At 43.5% G+C, this 13,455-nt stretch overlaps 1 protein-coding gene across 2 annotated transcripts in view; it reads left to right on the forward strand.

Moving 5' to 3' along the window:
• The window catches only part of LOC112255218 (phosphofurin acidic cluster sorting protein 1-like), a 68,844-nt gene that overhangs the window by 29,324 nt on the left and 26,065 nt on the right, over positions 1 to 13,455 (forward strand). For both annotated transcript variants that reach the window (XM_042298259.1, XM_042298260.1), the window contains exons 2-3: positions 12,933 to 13,020; positions 13,346 to 13,435. In XM_042298259.1, the coding sequence (XP_042154193.1) occupies positions 12,933 to 13,020; positions 13,346 to 13,435 (178 nt within the window). The remainder of the gene's footprint in view (positions 1 to 12,932; positions 13,021 to 13,345; positions 13,436 to 13,455) is intronic.

The following is a 13,455-nucleotide window of genomic DNA, read 5'->3' on the forward strand; positions in this document are numbered from 1 at the left end:
CCTTACTCTCTATCCTCTCTCTCTCTCTCTCTCTCTCCAGCTCTCTATCTTTCTCTCCCGTCTCGTTCTCCCCTCTTTCCATCTTTCCCACCCGTCTCTCTCCATCTATTTCTCCATCTCTCACTGGGCTAACAGCAGAGTCACAACCCAGTCTGGGTGCAGCCAAGCGTACTTGCATACTGATCAGCACCGCTGTCATTATCTGCTTTGTATGTGTGTGTGGGGTGTCTCTGTGTTCATTTATTGGCTTGTAGCGATCCATACCAAGCAGAGAGGAAGCAGCCACCGTCTTTCCATACAGTACCAGTAAAGGTTTGGACACACCTAGTCACTCCAAGGTTTTTTAAATTTATTTTTTACTATTTTCTACATTGTAGAATAATAGTGATGACATCACAACTATGAAATAACACATGGAATCATGTAGTAAACTAAAAAAGTGGTAAACAAATCCAAATATAATTTATATTTGAGATTCTTCCAAGTAGTCACCCTTTGCCATGATGACAGCTTTGCACACTCTTGGCATTCTCTCCACCAGCTTCATGAGCTAGTCACATGGAATGCATTTCAATTAACAGGTGTGCTTTGTTAACCTTATTTATGGAATTTCTCTCCTTATTGTGTTTGAGCCAATCAGTTGTGTTGTGACAAGGTAGGGGTGGTATACAGAGCCCTATTTGGTAAAATACCATATTCCATATTATTGCAAGAACAGCTCAAATAAGCAAAGAGAAACGACAGTCCATCATTACTTTTAAGACATGAAGGTCAGTCAAGTGCATTTGCAAAAACCATTGAGTGCTATGATGAAACTGACTCTCATGAGGGCGGCCACAGGAAAGGAAGGCCCAGTGTTACCTCTGCTGCAGAGGATAAGTTCATTAGTTACCAGCCATCTTATTTTTTTATTTATTTTACCTTTATTTAACTAGGAAAGTCAGTTAAGAATGGCCTAGGAACAGTGGGTTAACTGCCCTTTCAGGGGCAGAAGGACAGATTTGTACCTTGTCAGCTCGGAAATTGAACTTGCAACTTTTCAATTACTAGTCCAACGCTCTAACCTCTAGGCTACCCTGCCGCCCCCGCTCTGAAATTTCCAGCCAAATAAATGCTTCACAGAGTTCAAGTAACAGACACATCTCAACATGAACTGTTCAGAGGAGACTGCGTGAGTCAGGCCTCCATTGTCGGATTGCTGCAAAGAAACCACTACTAAAGGACACCAATAATAAGAAGAGACTTACTTGGGCCAATAAACATGAGCAATGAAATCTGTCCTTTGGTCTGGAGTTTAAATTTGAGATTTTTGGGATCCAAATTCTGTGCTTTTGTGAGACGCAGAGTAGGTGAACGGATGATCTCCCCGCATGTGTAGTTCCCACCGTGAAGCATGGAGGAGGAAGTGTGTTGGTGGGGGAGTGCTTTGCTGGTGACACTGTATGTGAGTTATTTAGAATTCAAGGCACGCTTAACCAGCATGGCTACCGCAGCGATACACCATCCCACCTGGTTTGCGCTTAATGGGGTCTATCATTTGTTTATCAACAGGAAAATGACCCAACACACCTCCAGGCTGTGTAAGGGCTATTTGATCAAGAAGGAGAGTGATTGAGTGCTGCATCAGAAAATAGTACAAATAAAGAAAAACCCTTGAATGAGTAGTTGTGTCCAAACTTTCAACTGGTACTGTAAATCCTTCCATAGTTAGTCTGTTTTTCACTGCAGGTGTTAGACAAATATTGATAAGATCCCAATCGCCAGGGCCTGCCCATCTCCCCAGCCCACCTGCTGCTAGGCTAACCGCTAACGCTGCTAATGCTACATCAGCAACATTTACCATGAGACATTTTATAATACATTTTAGAGTGTGTGTGTGTGTGTGTGTGTGTGTGTGTGTGTTATTGGTTGGTAAAGTCAGCTATGATGTTTTTGTGAATGCTTCTAGTAGTAGTTGAGTAGAGTAGACTCTATGAATGCTCATAGGTGTGTTACAAATGCTTACAAGCTAGTGTTATAGTGTACGGATAGATCCCTAGTCCCTCTGTAGTCTGGCTGTCGGTGTGTCTGACTGCTGCTGTGAGACGCATGCTAATCGCTTAAACCCTGCCAGCAGGACGCTACACACACACACACACACACACACTCTAGAGCTGGATGATAAATTGCCTGAATTGGTACGATAAATAGAGCGATAAGTTTATGACATTAATGTGCTCCACCGTAACTCATTTTGTATTATCCTTTAAACTACTACTACTAGTTATATGGTTGTTGTCATCATTTATCCTGTTAACAATCAGCCAGTTTAGCAGACGTATTTCCTTTCAAACTTCACATTTCTCTAGTATAGGCTACTTGTCGTAATGAACGATATCAGGAAAAAAAGCCTGCGGTAGGTGATCAGTATGGTCGGTATCAATCATTTTTTGTTAAATCTTTCCAGCTCGAACACACACACACACACACACACACGTTATGTTTTTCTATCCTTGTTGGGACCTACAATTAATTTCCATACAAAATCCTGTTTTCCCTAAACCTAACCATAGCCCTAAACCTTACTTCTAAACCTAACCAGTTACCACCCTAAACCTAACCAGTTGCCACCCTAACTGCCACCATAAACCTAACCACTGAGCTTGAAATATTATTTGTCCTCATGGGGATGTGGGAAAAGTCCCCACAAGGGAGAATTCTTCTTATTTTTACTGTCCTTTAAAATCCATTTGGGGATTTTAGGTCCCCACAAGGATAGAAGAACCAACCCACACACACACACAGTGTGCACGTAACAAATACACACACATAATCCCAATTCCAGTCAGACACACACACACAGAGCTTCTCTGTCCTAGTTACAACAGACAGTGTGAAGCGCTATTACTAATCCCCGATACCTACTCGGTCAAAAATAACAAAACCCATTGATGGGTGACTGTGCTGGTTTCCCTCAAACCAGGGTTTCTGTTAGGAAAATGTGGCACGGGACATTTTGACCGGCAGCACTTCAATTTACCGGACATTTTGAGAAGTTCACCGAACCCAAATGCATTGGGTGCGTAACCTGATAAGGGCGTCCAACCACGGTGCTCAGAATGACAGACCTCAGATTATTAGATTATGGTAATTCATATTAACAGAACATGGAAGTCCAGGATGCAATGATGTGCGGTGTCCTAATATTGATGCGCACTCTGAAGATGTGAGAGTAACTGTCCCCACATTTGCTTTTCCACCTCTAAAAAAAGACGAGTAACGAACAGCAAAATCACGAGACTATCCCCCTATAGTAGACCTATTCTATTGGTTAGTATGTCGAGAATGAAGTGGATTATTCCAAACAGATTCAGGACAGTTGTGGGATGAGCGATCCCAAATTCATACAACCAGTAAACCTAAGCTACATAAAACATGTAAAAACGTTGACCCAATGAGTCTGATGCAACACTATTGAACGTTAAGCTTAAAAAGTTGACCACCTATTATTTCTTCACATTATAAGCCCAACAATGCGCACAAAGGCAGTAGGTTATGCACAAAGTTTGTTCCACAATGCAACTAGTGGGAGAACACCATTGTCAAAAGGGCACCGCAAATGCAAGCGACAGAGATGAAAATATCCGTTAGAATTTTTAAAGAGGAGAAGTCCAATATGCAACAATTACCATGGGTTGCTACTATGACAAGGATTGTGCCTTTGGTACTGGACAATGAAAGAAAGTTTATATAAAATAATTGCCTCCACGGATATGGTCTGAGGCTACTTTGAAGCAAGGCCTCATAGGCCTCGTGTAGTAAAACTTCCAGGTTTCAAACAATTAAGTATATGTTTTCAAAATGCATACTGCCTCGAGCGCATTGCAAGGTGAACAAGATGGCGCCGGAGAACAAGGCTGAAGTTTTACGTATTCCTGACCAATTGTTGTTGTTTTTTTCCTTTGCGTTGTTTGTCATTTATTTTTTCAAACTTTGTACATAAGAGACAGTAGCAGCAATATTATGACCGAAAATAACATCTGGGCATCAGAACTGCAATTACTCACCACGGACTGGCAGAATCTGTTTTTTTCTTCCCGTTAACGAGTGCAACGTGAATGATCTACTGCTTTCCCGGGAACAGGCCCAGATCCCTGTCATTTGCGTGAAGAGAAGGTGGAGAAAACGGGGCCAGAGGGCAGGCTGCCTTCTGAGAATTCATAGGCGATCGAATAAACCCCCACTTCCTTCCATTCTGCTAGTAAACGTGCAATCTTTGGAAAATAAAATTGAAGATTAAACGACCAATGGGCCATTCAAAACGGTGATATCCTATGCTTCACGGAGTCGTGGCTGAGCGAGGTAGAGTATCTCATGATAAGCTGTAGACCACAATATCGCCCAAGAGTTTATCGGTATTTTTCGTAGCTGTCTACATACCACCACAGACTGAGGCTGGCACTAAAACTGCACTCAATGAGCTGTCTATGAACAGTCTACGACTAGGGTGGCTGGAGTCTTTGACAATTTTTAGGGCCTTCCTCTGACACAGCTTGGTATAGAGGTCCTGGATGGCAGGAAGCTTGGCCTCAGTGATGTACTGGGCCTTTCGCACTACCCTCTGTAGTGCCTTGCGGTCGGAGACCGAGCAGTTGCCATACCAGGCAGTGATGCAACCAGTGATGCTCTCGATGGTGCAGCTGTAAAACCTTTTGAGGATCTGAGGACCTATGACAAATCCTTTCAGTCTCCTGACGGCGAATAAGGTTTTGTCGTGCCCGCTTCACGACTGTCATGGTGTGCTTGGACCATTCTAGTTTGGTGATGTGGACACCAAGGAACTTGAAGCTCTCAACCTGCTCCACTGCAGCCCAGTCGATGAGAATGGGGGCGTGTGTGGTCCTCTTTTTCCTGTAGTCCTTTGTCTTGATCACGTTGAGGGAGAGGTTGTTGTCCTGGCACCACACGGTCAGGTCTCTGACCTCCTCTCTATAGGCTGTCTGGTCGTTGTCGGTGATGGTGTTGGAGTCGTGCCTGGCCGTACAGTGCAGTCATGAGTGAACAGGGAGTACCGGAGGGGACTGAGGATGCACCCCCTGAGAGGCCCCTGTGTTGATGATCAGTGTGGGGGATGTTGTTACCTACCCTTACCACTTGGGGGCGGCCCGTCAGGAAGCCCAGGATCCAGTTGCGGAGGAAGGTGTTACACCGCTACTACTCTGTTAACATCTATGCGTAGTCACTTTAATAACTCTACCTACATGTGCATATTACCTCAAATAACTGGTGCCCCTGCACATTGACTCTGTACCGGTACCCCCCTGTATATAGTCTCGCTATGTTATTTAACTGCTGCTCTTTAATTACTTGTTACTTTTAATTCTTATAGTTATATGATTTTTTAAAATTTTAAACTTCATTGTTGGTTAGGGGCTCGTGAGTAAGCATTTCACTGTGAGGTCTACACCAGTTGTGTTCGGCGCATGTGACGAATGAAATTTGATTTGAAGGGGTGTGTGAAGCCTGCCCTCCGTTGATGACGCCTGCCTTCTGTTGCCTAATGCATTTGCTGTTTGAGATGCTGTAGCAGCAGCTCACGCGTTGTCTTGACAGATTTTGTGCTCTGTATCTGTGTGCTCTGTATCTGTGTGCTCTGTATCTGTGTGCTCTGTATCTGTGTGCTCTGTATCTGTGTGCTCTGTATCTGTGTGCTCTGTATCTGTGTGCTCTGTATCTGTGCTCTGTATCTGTGTGCTCTGTATCTGTGTGCTCTGTATCTGTGTGCTCTGTATCTGTGTGCTCTGTATCTGTATCTGTGTGCTCTGTATCTGTGTGCTCTGTATCTGTGTGCTCTGTATCTGTGTGCTCTGTATCTGTGCTCTGTATCTGTGTGCTCTGTATCTGTGTGCTCTGTATCTGTGTGCTCTGTATCTGTGTGCTGTACGCATGATAAATAACGAATATACTGTACACTCTTGCAAAATTTTAAAAGCATTATTTTCGCAATGGGATTTATTCTTCTTCTCCTGGACAATTGTCCGGTGACAATTTTAGTTATCGGCTTTAAAAAAATACAAATAAATGGGCCAAAAGACGTCTTTCTGGCCAACGGAAACCCCATCTCAACCATAACATAACCATCGATGACAGTTTCTCTCTGTTCGACTGTATATCTAGCGAAGATGGTCCCTGTTTCTCTTTGACCACTACACAACCAATCACGACCAACCGGGTCTAAACGGAATTGCAACTCAACCAATCACGACCAACCGGGTCTAAACGGAATTGCAACGCGACCAACCGGGTCTAAACGGAATTGCAACTCAACCAATCACGACCAACCGGGTCTAAACGGAATTGCAACTCAACCAATCACGATCAACCGGGTCTAAACGGAATTGCAACACAACCGGTGACGATGTCTTTGTCTAAACTGAGCTCATCTGCTTTTCATTTGACGAATCCCAGAATACAGGAGGATTCAGTTGGAAATGTACTGTACTAAATATGTAATCTATGTCCTTACAGGAAAACACTACATTGTGTTTATGCCGAGGTTTATACAGTTGTCTTAACAACAATAACATAGACGTTCATCTCCACAGTGTGTCTCCCTTGGTAGTCACTGGTCACTCTACACTCCAACGGTTCTATTTTAAGACTGTCAGTTTCCCTTTGAAATGGCTCAGAACCAGGGCTATATAAATACTTTTTTTTAATGTCCTCTTTCCACCCTCCTTCTCCTCCCTCCTCCTTTCTCATCTCCCTCCCTCCCCCATGCCGATTTGAAGGAGCCTTACTGTAAGATGTGTGTGTGTGTGTGTGTGTGTGTGTGTGTGTGTGTGTGTGTGTGTGTGAGAAGGATTGAAGGGTGGTGGGGGGGAACCGATAGCTTAAATCCTCACATGGTGCCCTTTTTGATATTTCAACCCACCCCAAGAGGCTTTTGGGTAAGCTCTACCCCTTTGGGGGGCCACACCAAAGGAACCAGGCAACGGTACACCAGCACACGACCACGAGTCAGAGGTGAGAGGTCAGAGATTGGTGCGTCTGAGGTAGAGGTCGACCGAATATGGTTTTTCAACGCTGATACCAATTATTGGAGGACCATACCGATTAATCAGATGATTTTTATGTAGGTAGGTATAATTACAACAATACTGAATGAACACTTTTTTACCTTTAATATAATACACATATAAAATAAAATCTATTTATTCTCAAATAATGAAAAATGTTCAAATTGGTTGAAATAATGCAAAAACAGTGTTGGAGAAGAAAGTAAAAGTGCAATATGTGCAATTTATAGGACTATTTCTCACTATATAATTTGTATTTCATATACCTTTGACAATTGGATGTTGTTATAGGCACTATAGTATTGCCAGCCTAATCTCGGGAGTTGATAGGCTTGAATACATAACCAGTGCTGTGCTTCAAGCATTGCGAAGTGCTGCCGGCAAATGCAGGAAAGTGCTGTTTGAATGAATGCTTACGAGCCTGCTACTGCCTACCACCGCTCAGTCAGACTGCTCTATCAAATATCAAATCATAGACGTAATTACAATATAATAAACACACAGAAATACGAGCCTTAGTTCCCTGATTCTACCAAATTAATGACCTATCATTTCGAGAGAAAGTTTATTCTTTCAGTGAAATACGGAACTGTTCTGTATTTTATCGAACGGGTGACAACCCCAAGTCTTAACATTTCTGTTACATTGCACAACCTTCAGTGTTATGTCATAATTATGTAAAATTCTGGCAAATTAATTAGTCTTTATAGGAAGAAAAGGTCTTCACACAGTTCGCAACGAGCCAGGCGGCCCAAACTCCTGCATATACCCGGACTCTGCTTGCACTGAACGCAAGAGAAGTGACACAATTTCCCTAGTTAATATTGCCTGCTAACATGAATTTCTTTTAACTAAATATGCAGGTTTAAAAAATATATACTTGTGTATTGATTTTAAGAAAGGCTTTGATGTTTATGGATAGGTACATTGGTGCAACGATTGTGCTTTTGTTAAATCATCACCCGTTTGGAGAAGTAGGCTGTGATTTCAATAATAAATTAACAGGCACCGCATTGATTATATGCAACGCAGGACAAGCTAGTTAAACTAGTAATATCATCAACCATGTGTAGTTAACTAGTGATGTTGTTAAGATTGATTGATTAGTTTTTTTTATAAGATAAGTTGCTAGCTAGCAATAAACTTAACTTGGCACCTTTCTGCACTCGCATAACAGGTGGTCAGCCTGCCACGGATTGCAATGTAATCGGCCATAATTGGCGTCCAAAAATGCAGATTACCGATCGTTATGAAAACTGGATATCGGCCATGCCGATTAATCGGTCTACCTCTAGTCTGAGGGTAGTAGTTGAGTTTGAAGCCTGAGTGTAACAATACACCCATACTGTATAAAGGGAATAGGTTACCATTTTGGATTGAGAGTATTAAGTGACTCTGGACAGGTGACAAATAACTAGACACCGTATAGAAGGCTGGCTGGCCGCCATACAGACACGCAGTGATGTTTATGAAACTGCTGGTTGGAAGCAGTGTGTGTGTGTGTGTGTGTGTGTTTGTGCAGTTGATTAGTATTTTCTGTCCTTGGTATAGAATAGCTGTGTGTGTGAGTGCCTGGTAGTAATGAGGTGTGTGTGTGTGTGAGAGAAGATGGAGAAGAGGGAATGTCAAAGAAGAGCTGGAGGGGATGTGTTAAAGGAGTGGGGGACTCTTAACTCTTACTGACAATGACTCCCTGCCTTACTCCTGATCACCGAACCACTACCTCGGATTAGAAACGGAGAGGGGAGGTTTCCTGAAGGTCAGCTAGAACGATTGAGGAAATGCACAAGAGGGAAGTTGAAAGGTGGGGAGGTGCGCAATCATGTGTCTTGGACGCAGCTTGCTTGTATGACACAGCAAGGTTACAAGTCCCATGATGGTCTCTGTTACCAAGGGAACCACATTGCAACTGCCTCTTAAAGCTGCAGTCGGGTATTTAAATCCCCTCCAACAGCCGCGTTGTCACAGTTTCGTCCCATATTCATTCCTTTCTCTACTAGAAGCCATGGTGGGGAATGTATGCAAAGGCTTTTGTATCGTAGTTGGCGAGCCTTATTTCACTGCTGGCACTTAGATCATATTGACACGCGCTTCAAACGTCAAAATAGGCGATTTATGTTGTTGCAGACAGATGCCGAAGACGTAAGAATAAATGTCAGTGAGAGGAGCGATTGGATTAGCATACATTTAGCTGTTGGCTGTTTTGGAACAGTAGGATCGACTATAGTACGTGTCACCATTTTTTGAATATGGTATTTTGTAAAGGTGCCATGGTATTTTTCTGTGGTATTTCAACAGGCAGGAGGCTAAATGTTTGCCGTGTGACTAACACTCCCGACACACTCTCACAGATTGGTACCATTTTATGACAGACAGGGATTCTTTGTGTTTTTACAAGTCTTGTCTGACCCTTGTCTAGAGAGAGTGAGAGAGAGAGAGCATGTAAAAAAAGAGAGAGGAAGGTAGAGAGACCGAGAGAGATGGGGGAGGGAGAACGACACGGAGAGACAGACCATTGTAAATACATCCCATGTGTTTATTTATTTCCCCTTTTTGTAAATGTAACTATTTGCCCATCGTTACAACGCTGTGTGTAGACATGTGACATTTGAAATGTCTCCTATTTTGGAACTTCTGCGAGTGTAATGTTGACTGTAAACTTTTTGTTGTTTGTTTCACTTTGTTGTTTATGATCTACTTCATTTGCTCTGGCAATATTAGCATATGTTTCCCATGCCGATAAAGTCCCTGAATTGAATTGTGAGAGGGGGGGGGGAGAGAGAAAGCGTTTATAGCTGGGGTTTATGATAGCAGTGAGTGATGTCTCTGTCAGGTCGAGGCCTCATAAAGAGACAGGCAGTCAATGAGAGAGGTAGACATTATTATCTCAGCCTAGCAGAGTGCGGGAGGGAGCTGTGCTGGTAAAGGGTACGGGGCCTGTAGTCACAAAGTAACTCCCGAGTAGGAGTGCTGATCTAGGCTCAATTTAGCCTTTAAAAAAAAAAAAGAATAATCATCATAAATGAATAAGATTATACGGCCAGAGAGGACCTGATCCGAGATCAGCATTCCTACCGTACTCAGAGACACTTTGTGAATACGGTCAGGCACCGGACAGTCGGGCAGACTTGCTCTCCATTCAAGAGACTTTATTATGAACTTGGCTTACGAGGGTTTATTTGTTTCGGATGGTCTCTTCTAAAAAAAAATGTAGGTGCTCGGAGGTACTTTATATGAGTAATTAATGGAAATGTTTAATGATATGAATGTTTCATGATACCCCTAAAGTGATTATGAATATTCACATGTAACAAATTCCTGTATGGAAATGTGGACCATATAAGTCAAATAAAACGATTGACAGGTAGCACCATGTCCTTGACGACCTTACCTTGTCATCTCGAATCCTTCATGACGTTTCTTTGAATTAAAGTTGAATAAATGCTTTGAACACACGGATCATCAACATTCAGCACAATGGGGAACGTCTGGTGTTATTAAGGTCTGGATCGTGTTTTCTACTCCAGACATTTCTCTCCTCTGGGATTCCCGTGGTAAAACCCTGACCTCTTGTCCATATCAGCATTACTACCTCACCAATGGAAGGAACCCAAGCCTTCTGTAAAACCAGCTGCATGATTTTCAATACGCCACTGCTTATAACTAAACCGTAAGTTGAGTATAATTATAAGACATCTAAGATGTGTCATTCTATCCAGTTTAGGGCTCTAGCTGTGCATTTGGTTTGTTAACTTGTTAGCTAAGTGGCTAGATATCAAGATCAAACTTCTTGGTTACTGCAGAAATATTCAATCCCCTCCTGGATCAAGATCCCTGTTGCCTCAATAGTTTTGTGTGTAAAAAAAATAATAATAGTGCCCCCTGTGTGCACTTCCGGTAATACCGTATATCCCAGTATGGTACAGAAATGGTATGAAAATCTTACCCCCAAGGGGCTAGTTTTACCCCTTACCCACAAGGGGCTAGATTGACCCCTTACCCACAAGGGGCTAGATTGACCCCTTACCCACAAGGGGCTAGATTGACCCCTTACCCACAAGGGGCTAGGATTGACCCCTTACCCACAAGGGGCTAGGATTGACCCCTTACCCACAAGGGGCTAGGATTGACCCCTTACCCACAAGGGGCTAGGATTGACCCCTTACCCACAAGGGGCTAGGATTGACCCCTTACCCACAAGGGGCTAGGATTGACCCCTTACCCACAAGGGGCTAGGATTGACCCCTTACCCACAAGGGGCTAGTTTTACTAGATCTGAAAGGTCAGGTGGAAAACATCCAAACCAGTCAGAGGGCAAGTTGTTGTCTCGAGAAGCCGACCCTGGGCATCAGTGACTAGGGCCTGGTTTCAATGATGGACTCTTTTGGCATAGATGAACTTACGTCCCTGCCTTAGTCTCTACTTTATCAGCTTGAATAAAATACAATATGGTAGCTACTAAGATGCAGGTCAGAGGTTATTTTTAATGAGTGCATTTCACAAGTGGCTTAAAAATATATATATTTAGGTTAACAAATTCTTATTTACAATGACGGCCCATGCCGTCATTGTAAATAACTGCCTTGTTCAGGGGCAGAACGACAGGTTTAGGGTTTATTTGTTTCGGAAGGTCTCTTCTTGTCAGCTCGGGGATTCGATCCAGCAACCTTTCGGTTACTGGCCCAACGCTCTAACCACTAGGCTACCCGCCGCCCCAGTTTGTGTTAACTAACTTCACTAAAACCACTGCAAAGGTTTTGCCTGCAAACTTTGGTCTTGAACCGGGATGTTGTAGCAAGTCTGCTTGGTGATTATCTTTTAATTCATTTTTTTTTTTGAGGCGAATTGTCTGAAGAGGACCCACCCCAGAACAGTTTTTTTCCCCCGTTATCAAACTTGCCAAAAGGGTCCATTGAAACCTAGTCACTGTCGCCTAGGGTCTGGGTTTTCAAAGACTCAGCAAGTTGAAGCTAGTATTACCACATTATTCAATCCTGATTATATCTGGCTTAATGTGACTAGAGGTTATGGGTTAGGGCCTGAGGGTTGGTTTGGAATGGAGCCGACGTTGGTGTCTGTCTTGTCCACTAACTTGTTCTTTATGGCAGTCATGACCCTGCTGTGTCCAGGCCACATTAGCAGAGCAGCGATTAGCCCTGCTGTCTGTCTGTCTTTTATCTCTCCCTATCTCTCTATTATATCTCTTTTCCTCCCCCTGCCCCACTCCCATCCCCTCTCCCTCCCTACATCTCTCTGCCCAGGCCTATTTTAGTTTAAGTTGTGTCTCAGAGGCCCCAGATGTGAATAATTCAACACACTGACCTTCTGGGTTGGACTGTTCAGTTGGTGGGAGGAGGTGGGGTGGGGGAGTGGAGGGTTGAGGGGTGGGTGAGGTCTAGTCTCCATTTTCAGTCTTTAACGTAATATTTTGGAAGCAGTAGGTGCGGTTGTGTCTGAGTTGTGCAGTAGGTGCGGTTGTGTCTGAGCTGTGCAGTAGGTGCGGTTGTGTCTGAGCTGTGCAGTAGGTGCGGGGGGTTTCTGTAAGCATCCCACAATGCACGTGTCTTAGGTGGATTCAATTTAAAGGACTATTGATTTACCTTTGGCGTCTTTTGTTTGTTTGTTCAGCTGTGATTTGACTGTAACAGCAATTGGAAAAGCGAAGAAAATATCCCGTCCTAATTCTGTTAAAAATGGACTAGTCAGCGACAATGTGTCATAACCTAAACGTTAGAATACGGTAACCATTATGGTAATGTGATGTGGTTTTCTGTACGGTACCTTCCTTGTAGTGACCGCGTGTTCTCGAGTGACCTAGGATGTTGTTTGCAGTGCATTTTGCTCAGTCTCTCTCTCTCTCCTGTCTTATTCCAGGCTGTTTAACCTGACCCTGAAAAAGCTGATCATGTTGAAGGAGCTGGACAAAGACCTGACGTCTGTGGTCATCGCTGTCAAACTACAGGTACTGCCTGACCCGAGATCACTATAATACACTGTTTCATTGAATTCTATTCAATGCCCAGCATTCCTCAATTCCATCTCTCCCTCCTCTACTCGCCATCACTAGTCTCTTGTTCTTCTTATACTCTGTCCTCCCCTGTTCTCCCCTTTCTCCATCCTTTTCCCCTCTCATCCATCCACCCCGTCTGTCTCTGTTGATAAAGGCTGATTGTTTGGACTCTGTAGTACGTCAATGATCATCTTTAACCAGATCTATCCTCCCTCCATCCCTCCTCGACCTCTTTTTATTCCGCTATTCATGATCCGACCCTCCCTCCTTCCCTCAGGGTTCTAAGCGTATCCTGAGGTCCAATGAGATCTTGTTGTCTTCAGCGGGACTGACAGAGACAGACCTTCAGCTCACCTTCTCTCTACAGGTACAATAATACTACTACTG

Source organism: Oncorhynchus tshawytscha, linkage group LG15, assembly GCF_018296145.1.
Source record: "Oncorhynchus tshawytscha isolate Ot180627B linkage group LG15, Otsh_v2.0, whole genome shotgun sequence".
NCBI classification, from domain to species: Eukaryota; Metazoa; Chordata; class Actinopteri; order Salmoniformes; family Salmonidae; genus Oncorhynchus; species Oncorhynchus tshawytscha.